Below are 24,209 nucleotides of genomic sequence, written 5' to 3' on the forward strand. Positions count from 1 at the left end.
ATTCTTGTTGTTTTTATTTCTTCATATCCGTTTTGGCCTTTATCGTTTTGTGGCGCAATTTCTTTTATTAGGCGGGTCGCGATGCCACCCGAATTAATGCACCCTATTTAAACGCATCACAGTATTCCCTTTTGGGTAGCGAGCGTCTCAGATTATTTTTCACCTCCCTCAGTATGGTAGAAGCCACACCACAGTGTCATACCGTAAGAATAATCGATCCAAGAATAAACCAACTTCCAAACAATCGCGCCACTTGGTTTAAAAAGAAGTCCTTGAGATGAAGCTGGAAAAAATATACCCAGACAAAAATTACGTTGAACAATATGCAAAGTTCCAAAAAAAAAAAATTAAAAATAAAAATATGCAAAGTTACTAGTTTCTAAAGAAGCCGGCCATTGTGCTGCATCAGCGGTCAAGTGAAGCACGTAGCTAAGTTGAAAGAAGTAAATAAATAAGTGAATAAGTAAATAAGTCGCTCAAGTTGCGAGCGTTAGCCTTTCGTCAGTTAGCCTGCGTTGCAGGCGCCCTTCTTCCATCCGCGCTTTGCCTCCCCCTCCCTCGTTTAACGTCTGCTACGCAGGTTATTTGTCATTGGAAACAATCCTTCCAAGGAAAAAAATAGATGGCGACTGGTACATTTACCCATAATTCTTAGCGCGCGAAAACTTTAACAACACTCATAAAAACGTACATAAATGTTCTAACGTCTTCAAACCTAACATACACATGTCGTTAGCACAGAGACAAGTATTGCAATAACATGGTTTTCCTTGTACTTTCTGGGCTGTGTACGGTTCACATGGTGTTGGGGTAAAATGTACAGCCGCCATCTTTTTTTCCTGTACGTGGAGGATTCAAGCGAAGTGCTAACACTCGAAACGTCACCTTTACCAGCTCGCTATGGCGGTTAATTTCAACTGTTGATAAATAGTTCAATGTAGTTTTACAAACATTGCTGCAAGTATGCAAACTTAAATTCCATTGGTAATTGATACCCTGAGGATTATACGAATGACAGTTTCAAAGAAACCCCATCACTCTACTCGAAGCTGCGAAAACGAAGAGGTTTGCGACCCACCCTTCCACCCAACGAGTAACTCGGGTTTAATCTAGCTGCACTCGTCTATTTGTCCCAGGCCAGAGCGATTTCCCATACGTTTTTACTATGTCATGAATAACGATACCCAGTGTAGAATATTACACGATGAGAAGTAATAAAGAACGGTAAGATAATTACATCCCCAAATATCAATATGCGCAACAGATCGTCGTCGCCGCTTCAGTGAAACACTAAAAGGTGGCAGGGTTAAGGCTGCAAATGGTTCATGCACACTTCCCGGCAACGCAGGAATGAACGGTACTTCAGTGGCTGTAATTAATGACGGAGAACCCTTCACTCTGAACCAAATGTTGTTTGAGATTCCATTCCAAGTAAAAAACGGGAAAGACTTGCTTCGCAGAAACGTCTTTTTGTTGGTGGAGATACCGTAGTAAACGTTATCGATTGGGTTATAGGCAAGGACAATCAAAACGTTCTGATGCAGATCTAGGAATGAAACAGGAAAGCTTTAACAACGGTTCCTTTGTTGGGCGTCCTGATAATTATTTACACACGTAGCAAATGTTGTCTCCCCTCCCGCTCAGGAGACAGGAACTGTACAATTCCCAAGCTGAGCTGTTGGATTGATGAGATATCTGAGAGACTATTAACGTTTGCTTCAGTGTGAAAAAAACTAAGAAACAACACCTCTTTTACATGATATTCTTCCTGAAAGAAATGAAAGAGTTTTATATTTTTAATTTTCTCCCGACTCGTTCCCATGGTCTTTTCCCTCACTTGGAACGAGGTAGTAATTCTCTGTCACGTTACACAGAAAATTGAAACCTTGGGCATGGCGTTATATTGAGACGCCAGGTCACTTAGTAACAACGTTTTAATTTCTCACACCAGAAGAGAAAAGTGCTATGTTACGCTTACAACCTAGAAATTCGACAACAGGCCTTTTCCTCGAAAGAACGTTGTCATTCCCAAATCAACCGTTACAATGAATACAACTCATAGTGAGACCTGTCAGCCTCGATCCACTGTTTCTTTAATCTGATAAATTATTGAGCTACGTTTTATTAACATATGCATGTAGTTTTTACCTTTCCAAGTTTCACCGCCGTCGTTGCTTCCTCTGCAATGACTTTCAGATCTGAACAAGAAATACACATAATTTTTGAAATTGTTGACATTGTTGTTACATTATTATCACAGCATATATCCTAACTTGTTTTATGGTGCATACAAAAATAGTTCTGGATGTCTTCCCACTTGATATAAAGTGATTGTTAAATTAATGGATTAAGGCAAAATAACTACCGATAACTAAATATGGGCGCTTTCCATTAGAGGGAATATTTCGGTTTGAATTTCCGGAAATTCCAGTGAGAAGTAGAAAGGCATTTTGCGGAAATTCCGAAAAAGACGACAACCTTGCGAGGTATACCGAAATTTTTGGAAATTTCTTACCGTGAACTTCCGTTCGATTTTGACTTTCCTCTCGGAATTTCCCGAATTTTCGGTTCAATGGTTCGCTTTTCGGAAATTCAACAATTTCCGGATTTTCTGGAAATTTCCATACCATTTGCCCCTGTTTCGAAATGTTTGGAATCTTTCGGAGCTAGATTCATATGGCAAATGATTCGAATTTATTTCCAAACGACAGCAACGCTCATAGTTTATCCACCACGTTTGGTAACTACTACAGGTGAATAAATTCCAAATAAATTAATTACTATTCTATAAATGTACAAAAGAAACAATTACGAGTCGTGTGATTAAGCATAACAGTTTCCTACTTTTTAACTTCTGTTTTACAAACAAACATCGTATTGGTAGATTCTTCCAGCAGAAAACTTCGTGCGAAAATAACTGGACTTTCAGGATCTACAAGAGATAAATTGTTTTGGTTAGTAAATAGATAAACGAATGAAAAAATGAAAATATCTACAACTACTAAATGTCGATGGTAATTATCACGCCAATGACGAGGTTAGATTTCAACGTATTCAGTAAACAGCTACGGAACATAACGGCTTCAAGCAATGAAGACTTGCAATCAAAGCCGAAACTGTCGAAAAGTTCAGAAATATTTCTGGTTTACATCTTTTGCTGCTGATTGGTCAAAGAAACATCATCTCTCTGATCCATTAACTGATGTTCTTTGTGTGAGTTTCAGAGGTCAGTGATTAATATTAATTGTGCACAATACTAATAGGCCTTTGTTATTGGAAAGGAATAATTTGAAACGGTTCAGTACGGTCTTTGACTGCCATTCAAGGAAGAACGACTTCTATTTATTTTCTTTTGCATTTACCGGGATTTGGGTACCAGAAGAGTTCCACTCTCATACACGCCATGTTGTTACACTCGTCCGTCTGAGGTCGAAATCGAACAAAGTGCGCGTGAACTGGGAACAACAGTTTGTGTCGAACAGCCAGGTTTCGCACAGGACTTCCCACAAAAAGCTAAAAAGAAATCCAGAAAAAGGAGGTCTGTATTTTTTTCTTTTTTTGGGGGGGGGGGGAGGGGGGGGGAAGGACTCCTTTTAATTTTCACAATGAACCAAAATTGCGACTCATCCGAAAGGAAAATGTTTTTGAAATCCTATAGTTTTTGGGTTTTAATTCTTATTATATCACATCACCTGCATTTATCATTGCTGTGCTGACCAAAGAAGCCGTAGGCCAGTGATGGACTGAACACGATATCAAAATAAGGAAGTAACTGACTTGCAATCGCTTTGGCTACAGAAAGTGACTGTACATGCAGAATGAAACTCCATTTAGTGCAACGACTTTGATGTAGAATTCAGGAAAAAAAGTTTATACGACTATTTCCTTAGCCAAAATGTCTGTTGTTTCTTACTTTTTACAGAAGTAAAATGTGATCCTTGATAACTTGAGGATGATACTTGTTAGCGGTCATCTACTTTAAATGTGTAAATGGTCAAGTAGCTGTCGCAGGAAAGGACAGATGTCTTATGGGGAATGCGCACGAGATATTTTTAACTCGGTACCTTGTTTGCTCCATTAGCTGTGTAGTGTTCCCATAATGCTCCATCAGCGCTGTACTCAAAGTAGAATGACAACACAGAGTTTGTGTCTCCTGAATCGTCATGTTTGCTCTGTACTTCCAACTTCATGTAAAAGATCACAAAATGGTATTGTCAATTACTTGAAGGGATGTAACTTTATTCCTAACTCAGCCACTCATTTCAAGACCCGCTAGCTTCCTTATGTTGTTTTTCTCTTGCTGGTCATTACAAAAATTGGCTTAGAAACACAACATGGAATCTCGTCACACCTTTTATTCTGTCAGGCAAACCTAAGAACACTATCTCAGATTCAATTCCCATTTCAATATTCGTTACAAGATAGACTTGACCAAGGTCAATTTGTAAAAACTCAGATGAGTCACATGATGCCGCGCACCACGCTCCTGCCCCTAACCGTAAATTCAACCTGGAGTACTGGGCTCCATATTCAGGGCCTTGGTTTGAGGACGAGGTGAGCTGGTTATCAGTTATGATACCTGATTCCATTCCTACTCCCACGGGCACTGAAACTGCGATGAAAACCACACACCAAATTATAAAAAAGCTCTGGTTGTTTTTATTTTTAATTTCGTAAAAAATTCTGATCTCTTCTAGAACTAGCAGTCTTCCGGCCGGGTGGAGTACTAAATAGTAAGGTAATAACTTAAGCAAAGAAGAATGAAGAATGTCTGTGCAGTGTTTTTGTTTTGATTGAAGCCTTTCCGCTCGACTACTCAATATCTAGAGAAGTTTCAAAACAGTAAGGCTAAAATCCAGGCTAGAAGAGAATGTTCCAATTTGCTTGTTTTTGTTGTTGTAGAGATGAGCCGTTTTATGTCAATCTTAGGTTGGATGCTTAATGTGAGACCAATTTTAATTTAACACTTCAAAGGAAGGCGCGTAATCCGTTGGACTATTTTCAGATTAAAGCAACGTCTTAAGCTGTTAAGAATTTCTTTGAGGACGATTCGCCCATTAAATCTTAACTTCTCGTCAAAACATTTCTCAGGCATAGTTGTTCAAAAAGGTGGACGAGATTACGGAAACAGACCCGACTTAATGAGTGTTACTGAGAAAGCGGGACGAGTGAAAGCGATACAAGACTTAGATCTATGTAAGCCTTTGGCTTTTCAGTTCTAGTGTATTCCTTTCTATTGTCTTTACCTTTTTTGCCTTTACCATTTGTTTTCCCTTCGTCTGGGCAGCCATACAACTCTACCTTGTAAACAGGTTGTTCTCCTCCAGGATTCTGAAAAGGAGGAAGGACGAACCGAACGAAACGAGCAGTGGTTGTGAACTTGAATATTTTTATTACTGTTACAGTGCTTCCAGCGCTTCGATCAACCTTGACAGGGTAAAAATGCAAGAAAAAAACAAAATAGGCATTACTACTCATCGATCTCTGGGAAGCTTAATATAAGACTCAACGTTAGATGAGTTAGATTTTGCTAGGATGAATTTCGTGCGAGTCTTCTACCACCTCAGGCAGGTTTGAGGGGGACTGGGTAAGGATAAAAAAAATCACCGAAAAAATATCAACGGAAACTACTGTAACACTAGTCTTGTCATGGCGGGCTCTTCATCGAAAGTTGATGTTCGTGAAACCTTTGCATGTAATAAATCGATCAGACAATTGTTCCTTCACTGTTCCTGTTCCAGTCACCTAAACGATTATAACGCCAGTTCTGATGAAAATCATAATAGGAACTCTTCCCGTCATCCCAAACCGACGAAGATCCAATTTTTGCTATTTTAAACATTTAAAGTTATTATCATAGTCAGTGTCCAAAAACCTGTTTAGTCTCTTTAGTACTTATTCCTTGCTGTCACCAAACGGATTTTAGAACTGTCTTGTACAAGGAATCAGACCAAGCTAGCTCAGGAATTTTTTAAATATCGTTCGGAGGCTACAACAGATGTGTACGAGTCTGGACTATTCTCAGAAGCCTCTATTCATTACAATGGCTTGTAATTAACCACTACATGACATATTCATAAACTTTATATGTGAGCAGGAATATTAATTAGTTCGTTTCCATCTTATGAGGTAGTTTCAGCTGTCCTAGAGCTCAGGAACAAAAGAATTTAAAATAAGCTAGTTCTGTTTACATGTGCAAAATTCTGTATTCTAAGGAATAACTTAAATAAGGACATTTCAAACGTTTAGTAAACGGACCTATATCAAGACGTCTATTTTTCCTAACTTTGTATTGAAAGAAAGTTAAGTTTTAATTAAGATGAAGAAGGCACTGATTTTAAACAAATTGGGAACAAAGTGTTGAAAATATGGAGCAAAGCTACAATAGGTTTTAATAACATACAGAAAATATATTAGTATACAAATTTCCCTTGGGAAGTGCGAGTATTTCCTAGGCCAAAATAAATACTTCGTTAGACTTTTATTAAACAGGAACTTGTTATTTAGAAAGTTTGCCATCTTCCGACAATTGGCTAAATAAAAGAAATCTACAAACTACGACAGTTAAAACTCGCTCTGCAATTAAGAAAAGTTAACTTCAAAATTACAATCTTATGATATAAAACAAATGGTGTGAATGTCGTCATATGATATCCCAAGCTATTCTAAAATATGCTAGCGCTTCTACTTTGCGATGAAATAAAGATCGACTTCAACAATCGCAAGTTGAGGCACACGGAAAGCAGGCTGTTAGGACATCGGAAACTGTGTCGATGTTGTTAATACGAGCCGAGACCAGCACCAGACCAGCTTCTGATCCAATGAAAACTTCTTCGGCAACCTCGTTCCCATGACTTAAACGTCACCAGGTCACACTTTGTGTGTTTCCCTCACGGTTTTGAAATTTAAAAACTACATACCTTTCAGCAAGAGAGCATGATCACAATCTCTTGCTTTCAGTCTTAAATTAATTAGTCTCGCGTGGTAGTGATTATTTGATCCCCTTTGATTCCATTGTTTAAATTTTCACGTTCCTTACCCCTGTTTCAATGGCAGTTTTCTTTTCTGTCCACTCCACTCCATCCTCACTAAGTATTAAAACTAACTTGTCAGTTGGAATCTTTGGAGACAAACCTTGAACTGCAGCCTGCAAGAGTAAATCATGTCAGTAAATCATGTTACACCATGTTAACTTATTGTTTTACATAAATATCTATCTTGCGATGAAAGGGAGATTCAGCACGGAAAAAAAAAAAATTTTAGAGGGATACTATGAATAAATAAATGATTTTGGACTGCGCCTGTCCGAAGTAAAATTTAAAAAGAAAACTCTTTTAAAACACCAATAATGTTTACATCATAGTATTATCGTTGCTCACGATGTAGTCACTTGTTTCATGGATCGACTCTATACTGGCAGTCCTTATTAGGCGATGATGTCGACTGGTTACAATTGGTTGGTTTTCAACAGCTGTAGTCGGCGCATTTCGATCGTTGCTGATATAGCTTGGACAAACGAGAAAGCTTTTTTATTATTTTTTTCAACGCAATGAACAACTACAACTTTGACCAAGAATGTTCTCAGATTACCATTGTTGGTTGGTGTCTTATGAGAGACCGTTGTGTAATTATTACGGAGTTTAAGAAACGACGACGGCGACGACGAGGACAACGTCGGTTTAAAAATGGCAACGTAGAATTTGGTCATTTCACGTTGTTGTTTTGCAGAGGACGGCAAAGACATGTACCAAGAATTATAACGCACGTGCACAGCCATTGTTCTGTTCATTAAACCTCTTGTTTAGCGACGTTCCCGTTGCCGTTGGCGTCGTGCTTTTCTTAAACTCCCTATTAAGTTCATGTAGAAGGGGCGGGGGCTTTTTCTAATTTATGAATCTCCCCTCATCTCTCGACGGACAAATAAACAACCATCCGTAAAACAATGGGACATGGAGAAGATGTTGTAATCAGCTTTGGAAGTTTTGTCAGATTTTAAGTTCCCGGTCAAACGAACAGCTTATTTGGGACTGGTTATTCCCGGGGGGAGACTCCGATATAAGGGGTCCTTTTCAAAATTTCCGACGAGCGTTCCCGTCTTTTTTCTGAGGGAGTCCTCCCCGGGTGGTGATCTTCCTCGCACGTTTCATTACAATCGATGAACACAGTTGTGGAATGGAAATTACCACTACTAAATGTCTGGAAGCCAAAGTAACGAATGTATTGTCAAATCTTCGTTATAGCAGGGCCGCAGCACTTGCCTCGGCCCTGTTGTTAGTTTCTTTCGTTTTTTTATAGGCATCGTAGACACCCTAGCCCGTATACTTTTTTCTGGCTTTGGCCCTATATACAACCAGAAGGGCAAATACAGAAGAAAAAAAGATTAAAAGCACGGAATTTATTTTCACATAGCATAGCTTTTAACGCTGTGTGAATTGCGTGACTTTCTTGGGCGAAACTAAAATATAACACCTGCATGTAACGTCAATGGACAGTCTATGAATAACAATCAGAAGATCAGAAGAAATAAACAGAGAAAAAAAAACCCAATGGAATCGGACTTTAAAGGTTGGTTTTAACATAGTTAGTAGAGGGGACTGGTTATGAAGCCCGGTAAACATCAAAGGAGCAAACAAAGATGCCAAGATTTATGTTGGAAGGTCCACGACCGTGCACAATCTTTTGTTTTGCGCTCATACACTATGCATGAATTACGTAACCAATACGTTTCTATTGGTTAGTTTCTCAGTAAGGAGTAAACAACTATTGTGTTTTGTGCACGGTCAAGGCCAAAAAAGCGAACGAAAACATACAACAGAGAACTTTGAAGGGTTTCATAAACTAACTAGCGCTTAAGCACAAGCATCAGCTGACGCCGACACAGTAAGATGTTGATAATCAGCATGTTAAGACGAAGCACAGACGACACAGGCTGATCCTGAAGCGTACCGTTTTGTTCTAAGTTTTGGTGATCATTTCGAAACCGATAGAATCATTCGCTGTGCATTAAAGGACGAAGCTAATGCATCTTTATGACTTGTGGTAAGTGTATCGATTACATACATCCTATTAGATGTTTTGGTGTGTAGTATCGCTGTATATTTTTACGAGTTGTGCCGTATTTTGACGAGACCGTAGGGCGAGTCAAAATACAAACAACGCGTAAAAATATACAGCGATACAACACACCGAAACATCTATAAAAAGAGATTATCCAACTGCTGTAGTCAATAAATTTCACAGTGAAAGAGGAAGAATTTGACAGTTTTGCGTGGGCGCGTCGATGTGTCCGGCAAACAGGTTTTCTACAGTACAAATAACTGTGCAATATCGCTGTACATTTGTACTGTTATTTGGACGGCATTCGCTGCAGTTGGATAATAAGTAGCATTATTTTTATTCGAAATGAAAAGCTAAGAATGTTATTGTTGGTAGGTTTGTGATGCTTAAGCGAAAATTTGTTCTTTTTTAATATTCGTCGAGTTAAATTGTTGATAATGTATGAAAGGCGCCGAAGACAACGCCGATTATTTATAACTGTTCCAAAATAACTTCCACATCATCAAAGTCATCAGGTGATACAAAGTATACCATGTAAATTTAAGAACGTCTTAAGAACGTTTTCAGCCTCAGATCGCAAAAAAATGTAAGAACGTTCAGCCTCAGCTCCAAAATTAGATGTTCTTATAAAATAAAAAAAGAGTGTACATGTTCGCCTGTCGGCATAAGTAACACGACAGTTTCATATCAGCTGCAAAGCTTGTGTTTAGTATAGCTAGGAGTTTTGGCAATGTGAACATTGTTTTGACTTTCGCCAAGCTAATATGTTTACTAAACTTAATGAAGTACTTAGACTTTGTCTGCTTACATTTTATTTAATTCGAAGAAACGAATTTTCGTTGTTAATTTTAGAAAGCAGATCAAGTCAACTGGTAGCGTGTTTTAACCAGCCAATAGGATGCTTTGTTTTCCTTCATCGTTCATTGTGAGAAATTTGAGTTCCATCTGTTGATACTGGTCGCAGATGGCGTAATACAAAAGAAATAAAGATAACATAAAATACTGTTCTAAACTACAACGAAAGAGATAAAAAAGGTAAATACAATGCGATTCATTTGCATCCAGTACTCCAGAAAGACCTGAACTTTGTCGTCAACCACAAATAAAACAAGTAGTAGCTCTCATAAGCTGCTACTAATTAATTTATTATTGTGCCAGCTGTTATTGCTTTAGGGCGTAGTACATTGTTTCTGTTGTCTACTATTATTCCCTTAAAAGTTATCGAGAGAACTGCTACATGACTCTTGAGTTATGGATGCACGCGGGCAGTTGGGAGAAGTCTGGAGTAACCTGGGAGTAACCGTATAGATGGGTTTCACGTGACGTCATCGAGTACTAAAGAGCCACCAGAGTTTTTATCCTCACCAGGCATAAGAGGTGTGAAATGTAAATATAGTGACAGCTTTTCAGCTCAACAGCGTCCTTCGTTTTTCAGAGTTGTGGCGGTGTGTGACATAGAGCTACGATCGCGTTTGTCGAAAAATAAATACTCATCTCGTGATTTTTAGCCATTTGTGTAGTGTAAAGTAGCAGCAGTACAGATAATCAGTGGCCTAGATAACCAAAGTAAGTTCCAGTTGGTTACATTATTTTCCGGCCCCCATTTTGGTGTATCACGGAGGCAGTTGCTCAATGGAATGCCAAAAAGTGGCTAAAAAATCGCCAAAATCTAAAAAGTTGCTTCCTAAATTTCTTGATAATTTTTATATAGACGTTAACTAAAAGATTTATTTTTCGTTCTTCACAATAATTACTAACATCCGTTAAGAAAAATAGCTTGAAACCTAGTCAAACGGAACAAAACACATGGTTCATTTGACGTCATGCCCAACGTTGTCAAGTAATAGGTTATGTGTTCCAACTTCAAAAGGTTGATAAACATTCAAGAAATTCGCATAAATAGAGGTTTTCATGAAATCGTTCGCTTTTTGGTGCTTCATATGTGCTCTAAACCTATGTTTTGCTCAAAAATTGCTCAGAAAGACAAAACTTGCTCTTGGTTTCTAGAACCGCAAAAAGTTGCTCAAAAGTTGCCAAGTACAATCGGGACAGGCCAATTGGGCTCTGTAAATTTTTGCGAGGACATTTCGACAAATATCTCAAGCGCACCTATCTACAACCGCCACTTTCCTCGGTTCCCCAGGGGTCCGTTGTGGAGAGGTTCGATTGTACTTATTACCCATCAAATGTCTTCAACACGTAGAATATCCATATTTTCAATTTCTCCGATTGGTGTAGCAGTTAATGAATTGTTAATTACAGGCTTTTAAATACTGTTCACAGACGTTTTCGCATCCGACCTCCGACATTCTTGTGTCTAATATGGAAATCTATCATATGGCTAGCTCTGTGAGCGGGCAAGATGAACCAAACCCTACGCTGTGATTGGCTACCCGAGCGGGCAAAATGGCACTATCTTGTCCGCTCGGGACTATCGTGTCCCGCAAGAAAAATTACCCCGAAAGCCACATAATAAATACTTTAGTGACCAAGCTTTTTCGGTCAAGATAGTTCGATATTGGCCTCGTTCCTTCTTTTGGGAGTTTGTGGACCTCGACTCCGTCTCGGTCCATAAACACGCTAAAAATGAACTTGACCGATATCGAGCCATCTTGACCTCACATATGTCTTTCAACAGGTGCATATAAATGAGTACATCGAGATGTGTGTCAACATGGCTAGGAAATCCTTCGCCTAAAAGTTCCTACTTTGCCTTATATTCTGGACAATACTGTTATGGCAATTTGAAGCAAATTACTTAACAGCAGAAAATCTCCCGGTTAAGTCTGATAAGGAGAATCAGAAGGAGGTGGAAGGACCTACCAGTAATATGTCAGGATCGGCCAGGGTTTTTGAAATGTTACCCAACCAAACGAAGCCATGGCTTATCATTTTCTGGCCGACGTACTTTGGAGAGCATATGAATAGAAAGCTGGCATGGAAGAAAGGTGAATGCCCTGTGCCTTGTGAAGTCACGGGTGACAGATCCCGAGCGAGCGACGCCGACGGCTTCGTCGTCCATGCCAGAGACTCACACATGATGCCTTCAATGGAATCTGTGCCGTGGATTGTGATGACACTAGAAAACCCGGTATATACACCGCTATTAACCAACGCTACGTTTATGTCCAAATTCAGTTTGTTGACAAGTTATCGTTTAGATTATGATTTTCCTCAACCTTTTTGTTCGTTGCCGAAGCTAACACCACCACTACCTGCTGGGGAAAAAGACGGGCATTTTCGAACTGTGAGCCTGTACGGACTGAATACATTAGACAGCTGATGAATTTTGTCCAGGTCGATTCTTATGGAGCCTGTCTTAAGAACAAAGATGATCTAGTTGGGATTTACGGCTCAAGAAATGGCAAAAACTTTAAACAACTCAAAACAGAACTAGCCAAAAGGTACAAGTTTACTCTGGTATTCTTTAATCAGGACTGCGATTATTTTGTTGATGATCAGCTAACCAATGCTCTGGATGCCGGCTCGGTTCCTGTGGTAATGAGCACGGACAAACTAGACGAGTTCCTGCCCGGAAATCTGCGGCACTCTGTCATCAAAGTAGGTGATTTCAAGAGTCCAAAACATTTGGCCGATTACCTAAAATTTCTAGGCACGAACGAGACTGAGTATAACAAATACTTAGAGTGGAAGTCGAAAGGAATCGGCAATATAACGTGAACAGCTATTGGAGCTTAGAAATACTGGAGGCCGAAATATCCATTACATTGCCAAATGTGTGTTGCACTTTCAGAAGGAAAAATCCACAAGGATGGTCTTCAACCAATAGCTTGCAAGGCAAGACGTTTTGAAGACTGGGGGATAAAACCTTAGGCCATTTCCTTTGGACGTCTTATGAAAACTTGAAAAAACATATTCTTAATGGCAACCTGACAACAGGGTAGCCTGTGTACATCCGCCCCCTCCCCTCCCCTCAAAAAAATCATTTCTTTTGAGGGAATGAGGCGGATGTACACAGGCTACAACAGGGTTTCTCATTCAGTGTGTACAAAGAATAAAACTGATGTCACTAGAGGCCCTAACAATTACATAAATAAACAATAAGGATAAAATATAAAGCGGCGTGGCCTCATGGTGGATGTTACACTGCGTGGCTAAGGGATCGCGCTTCTAGTTTTCCCCTCTCCCTACCTTTACGCCTGCCACGCAGGCTAGGTTGATCTGTCATGCGGCTGCCCCAACTGACCCATCGCTGGCCACGTTTATGAGATAAAATATTGTTTTTGATTCAAGCTTTACAAGTCTTAGTGTGAGAAAAACTCACCACAAATTTAGTTTGAATCACATATCTCAGATCAATTTGTATGAAATGGACTGTGTGTAATTCTCCCCCAGATCCCCTGAGTGGCTTCCAACCGCTGAGGTCTTCTTCGAATTTTGCGCTATAAGGCGGAGAGTTTCTAATGTGACTAGAGGATGCTGTTATCTGGCTGTCTTTCGTTCCTCCTAATAAGTGATTAAGTGCCCCAAAACCGTCGCACTCTACAAGAGAAAGATAAACAGGAATTTCAAATATTCTTCTTTCCATGATCGGTCGCTAACAAGATTTCTCTTTCGTGAGCGACTAGCCTGCATAGCGCTGGCGTACTTGGGGCTTTTTCAGCTTTCTGGCCGTTCCCAAATTTGAGCGAGAGCAAAATATTCGACGAAGAAAGGGGTGGTGAGGCGAGCTTTTGTCTACCACATACAGGCTGTCGTTAAATACATTAAAAGTGAACCGTGGCGTAGTCAGACAAGTTCACGGGAATGAATAGACCTCGGCCAGTCTCTACTAAAAAAACTTGATTAGACAAAAGCGAAAGGCGTCTTTTGTACTTGAGCAATCAGGTGCGCATCAGGAAACGATGCATATTTGAAAGAGTTAGCCATTTGTTTTAAGGTTCATTCTTTGTTCCGTAACATATTTTTACCTGGACTGTAGAATGAAATTTGTGTCATGGCCACCTCAGTGTGTTCTAGAGTCGCTGATCCGCATGGATTTTCATTTTGGTATCTCAGGCTTACCACACACGGCGCGTTATGAAATGAACCATCATCAAAACCATCGTCTTGATTTACATGAACTGCAACTTGTATGTCCACATGCTCAGAGGTCAGCAGTCTCTTGAACTGTTGAAAGTAACATAGTGAACTACAGTGTTATAGGTTATTGACCAAGTTTGTTCGGTCAAGATGGCTGAATATTAATTGGCCAAGAGGTCCAAAAACACGCAAAAATAAACGAAGCCAATATCCAACCATCTTGACCGAACAAGCTTGGTCAATGAAGGATGTATTATATGGTAAAAGAACGCTTATTTCTTGCTGGACACAGCGGGTAATCCTGAGTGGGCAAGATAGCGCCATATTGCCCGCTCGGGTAGCCAGCAAATGCAGCGCAAGATTCGGTTCATCTTTGCCGCTCACGGGGCTAGCCATATAATAAAATGGTAGAATGGCGCGAGGTTCTTAGGAGGACGGCTAAATATATTTGTGAGGGGAAACTCTGCATAGCTCTTTCGAAGCCCACGAGTCTTCGCTTAATCGCAGGCTATCTACTCAGTATTAGCTAAACTCATTTCCTTAAACACCTCTCCGAAAATACCAAACGCAACGTCGTTAGAGCCCATATTTGTTGGAGCTACAGTTTCATGTTTTAACTGGTAAAAGTAAGAAGTAATTTGTTTGATTTTAAATTTACTTACCTTAAACGTCACGAAGCGAAAGTTTCCATCTTGTGACTCACTGACGTTATTAGGGGAACGGGATCCGTTTGAACTGTATTGTTCGTAGACCATGTAACTTGGCATTTTAAAAAATAAAACCAGCTCAGTTGTGTTGGCAAGAGCTGGGTAATTATATGAGATAGTGGAATGAACAAAGGTCGTTTTGCTGAAACAAAAAGAAAAATTGAGCAATCTTTAATTGAGGTATTTCGTCCCAAACCTGCCTGCTTATAGCTGATAACAAGACAGTTTTATTTCTAACAATACGGTCCGGCATAATCACAGCACTCGTTTCCCTTCAAGGCTCGTAAACCTAGCTTCGCGCCTCTTGTTTGCACGCGTCTCTCGCACTCGTGAACTTCCAGTCTAAACAAAGCACCCATTGAAGTGCTTATTGATGATCGGGACGCTGTTTTGGAATAAGGCCGATTTTTAACAAAAACACTTTTAAAAGGCGCTTATTAGACACAGCGCACTTATGGGAAGCTGAGGAATTAATTTGCTCTACGATTCGACGTACTGCCCGCTTTAATCTAGTGTTATACCAAATAGCTTACCTACCCTGGAAAGAGGGGACTTCCAGGCACTTTTGATGCCTTCAGTCGAAGAGAGGCTGCCGTTTCGCCAACTATCAAGACAAGCACCTGTTTCAAGAAAATGCCGGAATAGCTCAGTGAAGCGCCCAACTGAGAATGTCCTCATTAGACATTATAATACTGATAAGAAATAGACTGCCTGATGACATGCATGTGATTCCCCATGGTGATTATTGTAGTTAATTTAAATAGTGTAAGCTCGGAGAGGCCGACATCTTAAGCGGAAGATTTCAAATAACCTTTGGATTCATGTAGCAGTAAAGAAAGCGATGTGTAAACACGTGAAATCAGTCAAACAGGAAACCAAACATAGCATGATATGCAGTTAGTTCGGAAACACGAAAATTTATTTTTTAGCGCTAAAACTGAAAGTAATAATTTGACTAATGCTGGCCCAAATTCCTTTACCGATGGCAACGCATTCCTTCTGATTTTAGCTCTGAGGATATGATGGAGGATGACGACAACACTCTCAATTAATGATTTCCTGCCAGCCGCACCCGCCTTGTCAAGAAGATTCTAAAATGTTGGACGCTATCCATTCAACCAAAAATTGCAAAATTTTCGAAACGGAGACAAATGGTGCGGTAATTTCCTGGGAAAATTTCCAGAAAATCCGAAAATTGTTGAATTTCCGAAAAGCGAAAAGCGAACCATTCAACCGAAAATTCATGAATTTCCGGGAAGAAAGTAAAATGGAACGGAATTTCCCGGCAAGAAATTTCCGAAAAATTTCGATATACCTCTGGTATACCTCCCAAGGTTGTCCCCTTTTCGGGACATTCCGCAAAATGCTATTCCATTCGTCACTGGAAATTTCCGGAAAATCAACCCAGAATTTTTTTATCGAATGGAAGGCGTTCAAATGTAAAAAGGCGGAGCAATCAGGCCTGCTGTTAAATCGACCAAAGCCAGCATTAATGAAATACGTAGCCGGTGCACGGAAGCATTTGAGAGGATTTTTGAAGCTATCGAGCGCATACTTCTCAATAGCATTCTAAAATGTATTGAGATTGTTGTGGATGGTTTTCAATCGTGGTAATTAAAGTTCAAAAAGTATAAATATTTCACGCACATCGCTTATACGGTATTCACAAAGGTCGAAGGTATATATCTACTATACGATGTATGACGGTAGCAACTTTACTTTGGACGACTCAAGGATGTTGCAACTTGAGTGCTTAGAATTAGATCAGCGATTGACATATTTGGCTAACAATCACTCTTAACAAGTTCAAACTAAATGGATGCGTTCTTTTTGAGTGCTTATTTTCCCCAATATGCTTGATACCTGTTTTTATTTCAGTACCAGTTCACTGCCCTAACATGTTTGATATACCTGTATATATACCTTATCTAAATGGCGTACATTTTTGGTAAATTAAAGAAAAAAAAAGAAAAAGAAAAAAGTGTTTTAAAAGTTTATGATGCTTACTTTATTCGTAAGAGAATAATAATTGATTAAGAATAATTGCAAGTATGACCTACCTCTAAGAGAAAAAGGTGATAAATTGTTCTCCTTTGCAAACAGGATTGTAGGAAGTTTCCCAACCGGTTCATAGCAACTCAGCTTACACGATCGCTCTTTGGTTATTTAAATCGATCAAGTGAGGTGCATGACTTTTCTTTTCTTTTACACCTCAACCTTAGACTATGTTCTGGACGCTGCGTCAACTAGTGTGAAATTAACGAGCGAAGTTGTTAAATAGCTTTGAATCCACTCTGCAGGATACGAACTTGGAGGATCGTTAATGGAAAATATAAAGCAAAACAGTGATTTTAATTTTGTTTATCTCGGAGTCTTTTAAAGTTGTAATTAATATTAATAGCATTCAACGATTTTGAATGCATTCAAAAGTTTGACGCACTCCTGGGGGGAAGGGGGAGGGGGCTCGAGCTCTTTGATGTTCTCACTGAGTTTAAATGGCTGGCCAGCTTTTTTGAAAGTTCGTTGCCACCCTGATTAACGGCAAGTTAGAAATTAGGATGCTAATTTGAATTATACAGTGGTCATTCTGAAGGAGAAATCATAAATGTCCTTTTTCAATTGTTCATAAGTCCTGGATAGACTGTTTTGTATATTGCGCGCTTGGAGATCTGAACCATTAATTACTGTATATAGCTTATGTACTGATTCATTGGTTGGTATCTAGGAAAGAAAGCAGATCAAAACAATATAATGTTCATAGGCGTATAATTCAAATCAGTTCAGGTTTGGCCATGCACCAAAAGAATAAGTCAGAACAAAAAAAGAGACAGCAGTATGAAAGCCTGGAGCAAGATAAGACATGGACAGAGGAGCGATCATTTTCCACGATCCTGTTTATAATTTTGACCACAAAACGGTCTCTTAATGAATCTTCAACAGAACTATTTACACATGTTTCAGCTGCTTCTGGACTCCTCTGCTTCCAATCAGCTGCCTTTGCTGCATATGTCAATACTTCCAGACAGCTTGATGTAAGAAATTGTTACTGATGGACGTTTTAGTCGATCGTTCCCGCTTATCTAAAATTGCACGCGTGGATCCTATGCTAAATCCGTGGTGGTTTGTACCGTTTTGACCACTATAGTATAGCTGTCTGAATTTAAGAAAAGAGAAATTCAAACCCTTTCTAGACTACTTTCGGTTAAAACAATGAGTTCAGCACGAAATGATGTTAGACATTCTATCGAGAGAAATGAATGACCATTATGGGTGAACAATTTTAGTCGGCATCTTGTCGGTATAACCAGCTACCACAGCAACAACATCTCATGGTTAAGACACCCTTTGATTCCATTTTACTCAAAAAGACTTCAGTAGACCCCATTTCATATTATAGAATTATCAAAAACGGAACCACAACCTTTTGTCCAATGACTGGGCATGCTTTTGGTGCGAACATTTTATGCTTTTAAATTGTGCTACATGATTGCTGTGTGAAATCCGATATTTCAGGGAAGTTGTTGATTTTATCTGTGGAGCGTCTTCCGTTAGAGGGCTCCACTCTGACTGCTAATGAAACTTCGTTTTAAAATAATTTTTATATTTGCGGCTTCGGCAGGGCAAGTTTACCTGTTACCTCTCTCAGATTGTGTTCCTTTGTTGCGTTCGTATAATGAACAAGAAAGCTTCCTCAGGCATGGTGAGGTTATTGTCATTACTAGTTGAAAGAGTGGAGCGGCTTGTGGAAGCAGAGTCGAGAATTTTAGAACAATCTTCTGAACAAAGGGAGTGAAAATTTCCAGAACTTCTCAGGTGTTTAAGGATTATTATAGTGGTGTCCGTATTGTAGAGGTAGATAATCTATGATTTATGATTTCTCTGAGACCAAATAAACGGTCGGTAATATAGTGCACGGTGTCCGTATTATGATAGGTTACTAATACTGGATGATATTTCACTGTATTTGCAAGGTTTCTGTTCATCAATGTTTCGTACCAGCTTCACGCCAAATGGTAGAAGTCGAGAGATGAGCTTAATACGTAACGCCACTAAGCCTTTCAAGGCTCTTTCACTTAACAGTGAAATTTTCCATCGTCCTTACTTCAGTGGCTTCAGAAGTAACTTGGTTCGAACGGCAGGTAAGCACTAGTTTCAACGACCTCCGGTACTTGGTTAGTCTCCACGCGTAGATGAACGCATCTAATGCCACCTTGACGAACATCATTTCATCCGCGATAGTGATCGCAGCAGAGAGGTCAAGCTTCTCTTGCAAGGTTTCCTGTTTTGTGTAAAACTTCATATGAACGGTGATAAGATGGGGAAGAGAGCACACGATGAGAATTCCTGATAAAATCAAGGTTATAATCGTAAACTGTTTCTCGCAAATTCTGTTCGTTCGAGGAGTACCCGCGTAACCGCCCTCAACTCGATTCTCAAGATTGCGCAAGCCTCCGAGCCGACGAGATACTTTGGCGAATTGGCGAAATGATCTCAAAAGCATCGCGGAACCAAGGATAAGCAAAACCGTTATCAGAGTAGAGTGAAGATGGAGATCTACTTGAAATAATATCACTTGGACAACCCCAACGAACTGCAACAGAATGAAACCGGTAAAGTACACCAACGAGAACCCAACACAAGCAAGGACCCTGCGGGTTGTCACTTCTGAGCGATAGTGGTGCGGGTATGTTATGGCGATGTACTGCGTTAAAATGAGGCCAAGAACAAGCAAAAAGGATGCGTTGAGGCCCACGTAAGACAAGCAAACTCCAAATTGTTGTAGGGTGTTGTACGGCTCGCCTGGCGTAGGGGACCATTTTACATACCTTGCAACACGATACACTATAAAGAAAGGTTCAACAAGCAGGCCCGTTGCTAAGTCAACTGAGGCTAAAGCGATGATGAAATACGTAGCTGGTGCACGGAAGCACTTGAGAGGATCTTTGAAGATGGTGAGCAGTAACAACACATTACTAGTTATTGTTATAGGTGACAGAATCGCCAGACAGATGCCAGTAGCGAACTGGGTGTAAAAATAAAATCTGTGGTCTGTCAAATAAGAATTAGTACTGTTACTCATGGCGTCATACAGTCGCCTAAAACTTTTTCCTCAAACAATTAAATGCAGTTTGTGGCGATGCGAAGCCGGATAACCTTTGATTTCAAAGTGGTCGTTGTCAGTTGTGAGGTAGAATGTAACGTTTTGTAATTGTGAATTTTCTCCGCCAAACCTTGTCAATTCCTTCGATTTGCAGCCAAAAGAACTTACTACGAAACGAAATTACTTGGTCGTGAATTACGAAAAGGGCGCAGCTGTCGGTGGCTATGCGATTTTTAAATAGGATATCGATCGCCATCCACTTAAATTCACGTCATGTTCCTAGACCTGCGATAAAAATTCAGTCAACCGAGAGAGGATCAATGTAAATGCAGTACGAGTCCGATGATGACGGGTCAGCTCTTTCTTCTAATGATTGCGAAACATATTCCTGAGTTCAACTTAAAAGGCAGTTAAAAAATAATTTCATTTCTTTTGTTGTTTCTGAATGCAAAGATTACCGAGTGTTTGTTCAGGAACAACCAATACATGTCAACGATATGATGCTGCGATTAAAAGATGTCAAGGGCTGTCATTTACTGTTGGCAGATACTACATAATTTCAAAGGCAAAATTGCTTGAAGTGTTGAAATTCTCGAAGGAAACTGACAAAGGGAGCAAACTTTGTTTGTCTTCTAAATTACGAAATTTGTAGTCAGTCTTTATTTACGTTACCCCTTTTTATCTTTCATCTCAAAAGACAGTTTAAAAGTTAATCAGATATCGTATAGGGAACGATCCTCTTTGCGGGTTATAATTTGTCGGCTTCCGTTAAAATTGTTCTAGTTTAGCGATTTGCTAGTTTTGTGGAACAAGCTGGCGCTATTAGTTGTCAGTGATGATAACGTTGGTCGTCGGCAAGTCCGACTAAACTGGGTTTTCTCTCGTTTTGAATGTCAATTTCTTTTAAGAATTGAACCTAGTGTGATGTAAACGAACCACAAGAGAATCCCTAGACTGGACACAAAGCAGTTTTTTCTTTAATGCAGATCATATGCACGAACGAAACTTAACAGGGATATAGAAATGATTAATCTAATATGCAAATCTCTTCTCCCTTCTCACGAATTCGCCGCTCGCCGCTCAATTCATTGAGATCGACCTGCTGCTTTTTTATCTTGGACTATATACATGCAAAGAACAGTTTTAAAATGAACAAGCTACGAGTGTAACACTTATTTTGCTGTCAGGTCCTCGCTGTACATTTTCCATTCATTTATATATGCTCACTGGAGTCTACCTGAGATAAACACTACCCCTGCATGTGGTACTCCTCACATGACAGTCAAGAGAATGTTTGTCTCCGTTTATAAGGGTCGCAAAGACGTGTTTGAAAGCTCACCTAGATTTCCTACAAGTCTCCAAGTTATTTGTGATCTTGAAGCCCAACAACACGAGTGTCCATGTCGAAATAACTAAGGCATAATAATAATGATAATGATAATAATAAGCTTAAGCAACATATCCGCAGACGCAGTAAGATGTTGATAAATGGCGCCTTTTCTTTTTTCTTTCTGTTTTTGCAATTTACAATATTACGAGACTAAACTTACTTGCATCACAAGCATTACTTACAAATTACAATAGCAATCAACATTGCTTACAATACTAGCAATATCTAAAATACTAACATACCTTTTTTTTTTTTTACCAAGAATCGATTCTAATTAACGACAATACGACTAATAGGGTCAAAACTAAAAATAATACAGCTAACAGATACAATATTACTACTGCCACTAACACATTGTTCTAACAACGGACAAAAGTAAATATACAACAAAAACTAAAGAAAAAGGAAAGAAAGCGAAATATAGGGTCATGAAATACTGAAGTAAAGTTGTTCCTTTGGCAAAAGGAGAACCTAAATATCATTCAAGTAAATTGCTGTTTAAACAACAGGTCAAAGGAGAGATCAGGGCGTTTTAATGACTGGAGTATTTTGTGCCCTTCTGTTGGAATGCGTTTTGTGTTCCTGTAACAATTGAAACGTGTTTTTCTATTTTTAAATTGCATCTAACCTGATTAACGTATTCTATTGAGGATTAAATGTAATAAATGCATGATGAAATAAATGTAATTACTTACAGGAGTAAATGTAATATCTACCAAGTAGTAAACAATGATTGAATAAAGAAGAATTAGCGCCTTTTCTTAGCATGAAATTTCCTAACAAAAGGCCACGTTACTCAAAACGCAGTTTTAACGGAGTTTTAACCCGCCCGGGACTTTTTATTACCAGGGCGGTTTCATTCAGTTTGCTATGCTGTTAATGTTTCGCGTAGTATTATCTCCTACATCTTATGGACTTTTGAATTTCTTACAGTAATAAAAATATATGTTATATAAATGAACATAGTTTATATCGGTATTTGTGCGCTTTTATTCGAACAAAATCGAACCAATTCAGTTAGATTGGTTCGATTTAGTTCGGTAATCGAACTCACCAAAACTTTGGTAGAGTTCGATTGTGTTTGATTGCCAAAGCAATGAAAAAAAAAAACAATCGAACGACTAGAGTGATGTCGATTAATCATGAGTCTTACTATTTCGGTTTGGTTCGATTAATTAATTAATCCTGGAGAAAAGAACCAGCTCTTCGATAAAGGCCAGTTGCAATAGAGGTTACATTTCAATGGTTCCACTTGTCTAAAACGGTATCTCAGTCTTGCGAGCACCGTAGCAGCCTCGCATCAGTTTTTGGCGTCCTTTCGATAAAATTACAGTACAACATCCAGCCAGCATAAATCACCGCCCAACTGACAGTGGAAAGTGTTTGGAGTCTGTCTTAAATCGTTTCAGGTCAGTGACAACGGCTTAAACTTTGAGCATTGTTCGTCACTGTTGTCATTTCAAGGGCTACAGATTCGGCTTGATGTGTTTGGCAAGTAATCACTAGTTTCAACGACCTTCGGTATTTTTTCAGTCTCCACGCGTAGATGAACGCATCTAATGCCACCTTCAGAAACATCATTTCGTCCGCGAGAGTGGTCGCGGCCCACAAATCGAGGCTCTCTTGTAGAGTTTCCTGCTTCTTGTAAAAGATGATATGGACAGTAATGATATGAGGCAGAGTGCACAATATGAGAATTCCTGATAACAGTAAGATTACAATCGTAAACTGTCTCTCGTTTATTTGTTTCGATAGAGGCCTGATCTTGTCTCGATCCTCTTGGCTGCGCGCAACCACAAACTCACGAGACGCTGTGGCATATCGATGAAACGACTTCAAAAGCATGCCACAACCGATTATGAGCAAGATCGTGACAGGTGTTGCGTGAAGGTGCAGGTCTACTTGCAACAAGGTAAACGTGGAAACTCCCGCGAACTGCAGCAACGCAAATCCGGTGAAGTAAACGAGCGAGAACCCAACAAACCCGAAGATCGTACGTGTTGTCACGACTGAGTGATGGTGACGCGGGTATGTTATGGCAAGAAACTGCGACCAAATAAGACCCAGAACAAACAGAAACGACGTGTTGAGGACCACGGTGGAAATCCAAGTTGCAATTTGGCTCAAACTGTTGTATGGCTCTCCTGGTGTAGAGGACCATTGCATATAACTAGCCACACGATACATTACAAAGAAAGGCTCAACAAGCAGGCCCGTCGCTAAGTCGACCAAGGCTAAAGCGATGATGAGATACGTAGCTGGAGCTCGGAAGCATTTGAGAGGATCCTTCGAGATAGTGAGTAATAATAACACATTACTCGTGATTGTTATTGGTGATAGAACTGCCAAGGAGATGCCAGTAGCGAGCTGTGTGTAAAGAAAGAACTTGAAGTCCGCTGATGATGAATTAGACGGCAAAGTGCTGTTATTCATTGCTTTGTATTGTGTCTCCGAAACGTCCTACCAAATTTACCTTCTCAGGGTGCAAAATGATTTAGAATGACAATTTTCAAACTATTAATCGTCGATCTTCCTCTGATTGTTGCTGGTTTTGATTGTCTTTCCTTGAGTTGGAAGGCAGCTAATTGTAGTTTTCTTTAACTATGCTTATTAGCTAGACATTACTACAGACATGAATTTAATAGATGATCATTAGACCGTTTCTGACCAAACACGTTTAAAATGATCAATGACTGATGAATACTGAACGGCCAAAAACTATACAGCTGTCAATCATTGTGCTTTCAAATTCGAAGAACCGATCTCTTGTGTACTCGCTAGCACACAATAGTTTCTCAAGTCGTGTTACCGAGAACCTATCCAGCTAAAGGCTGAATTCTAGCTTTGGATTCGAAACTTACCACGAATCTGTTTCGCCCCTGGAGTGCGGAAATATCTCGTTATCGTTTTC

At 39.6% G+C, this 24,209-nt stretch overlaps 4 protein-coding genes and 1 pseudogene across 5 annotated transcripts in view; 1 reads left to right on the forward strand and 4 right to left on the reverse strand.

The window, feature by feature from the left end:
• Positions 1-637: 637 nt before the first annotated feature.
• Positions 638-10,386, reverse strand: LOC145463795 (uncharacterized). Its single transcript, XM_081447592.1, has 9 exons — positions 10,348-10,386; positions 7,040-7,147; positions 5,153-5,427; positions 4,419-4,815; positions 4,065-4,184; positions 3,363-3,513; positions 2,845-2,932; positions 2,149-2,198; positions 638-1,546 (listed from the first exon to the last, which is right to left on the reverse strand). The coding sequence occupies exons 1-9, from the start codon at positions 10,384-10,386 to the stop codon at positions 1,164-1,166; spliced, it is 1,611 nt and encodes a 536-aa protein (XP_081303718.1). The 3' UTR covers positions 638-1,163.
• Positions 10,387-11,036: 650 nt separating this feature from the next.
• LOC145463576 (GDP-fucose protein O-fucosyltransferase 4-like) lies at positions 11,037-12,738 on the forward strand (annotated as a pseudogene).
• Positions 12,739-13,306: 568 nt separating this feature from the next.
• LOC145463577 (uncharacterized) lies at positions 13,307-16,135 on the reverse strand. Of its 2 annotated transcripts, XM_081447345.1 has the most exons (4): positions 15,345-16,135; positions 14,763-14,949; positions 13,989-14,187; positions 13,307-13,560 (listed from the first exon to the last, which is right to left on the reverse strand). In XM_081447345.1, the coding sequence occupies exons 2-4, from the start codon at positions 14,865-14,867 to the stop codon at positions 13,307-13,309; spliced, it is 558 nt and encodes a 185-aa protein (XP_081303471.1). In that variant the 5' UTR covers positions 14,868-14,949; positions 15,345-16,135. The 2 variants fall into 2 exon arrangements, with proteins under 2 accessions (XP_081303471.1, XP_081303470.1); XM_081447344.1 differs by having other exon boundaries at positions 14,763-16,135.
• Positions 16,136-16,521: 386 nt separating this feature from the next.
• Positions 16,522-20,643, reverse strand: LOC145463227 (uncharacterized). Its single transcript, XM_081446961.1, has one exon. The coding sequence runs from the start codon at positions 19,885-19,887 to the stop codon at positions 18,877-18,879; it is 1,011 nt and encodes a 336-aa protein (XP_081303087.1). The 5' UTR covers positions 19,888-20,643; the 3' UTR covers positions 16,522-18,876.
• A 190-nt stretch (positions 20,644-20,833) lies between these two features.
• Positions 20,834-24,209, reverse strand: part of LOC145462922 (uncharacterized) — a 6,071-nt gene continuing 2,695 nt past the window's right edge. The window contains exon 1 of the mRNA XM_081446592.1: positions 20,834-24,209. This exon is cut by the window's right edge and continues 2,695 nt beyond it. Coding sequence (XP_081302718.1) covers positions 22,709-23,731 — 1,023 coding nt within the window. The 5' untranslated portion in view covers positions 23,732-24,209 and the 3' untranslated portion in view covers positions 20,834-22,708.

This window comes from Orbicella franksi, chromosome 12 (genome assembly GCF_964199315.1).
Source record: "Orbicella franksi chromosome 12, jaOrbFran1.1, whole genome shotgun sequence".
Lineage (NCBI taxonomy): Eukaryota > Metazoa > Cnidaria > Anthozoa > Scleractinia > Merulinidae > Orbicella > Orbicella franksi.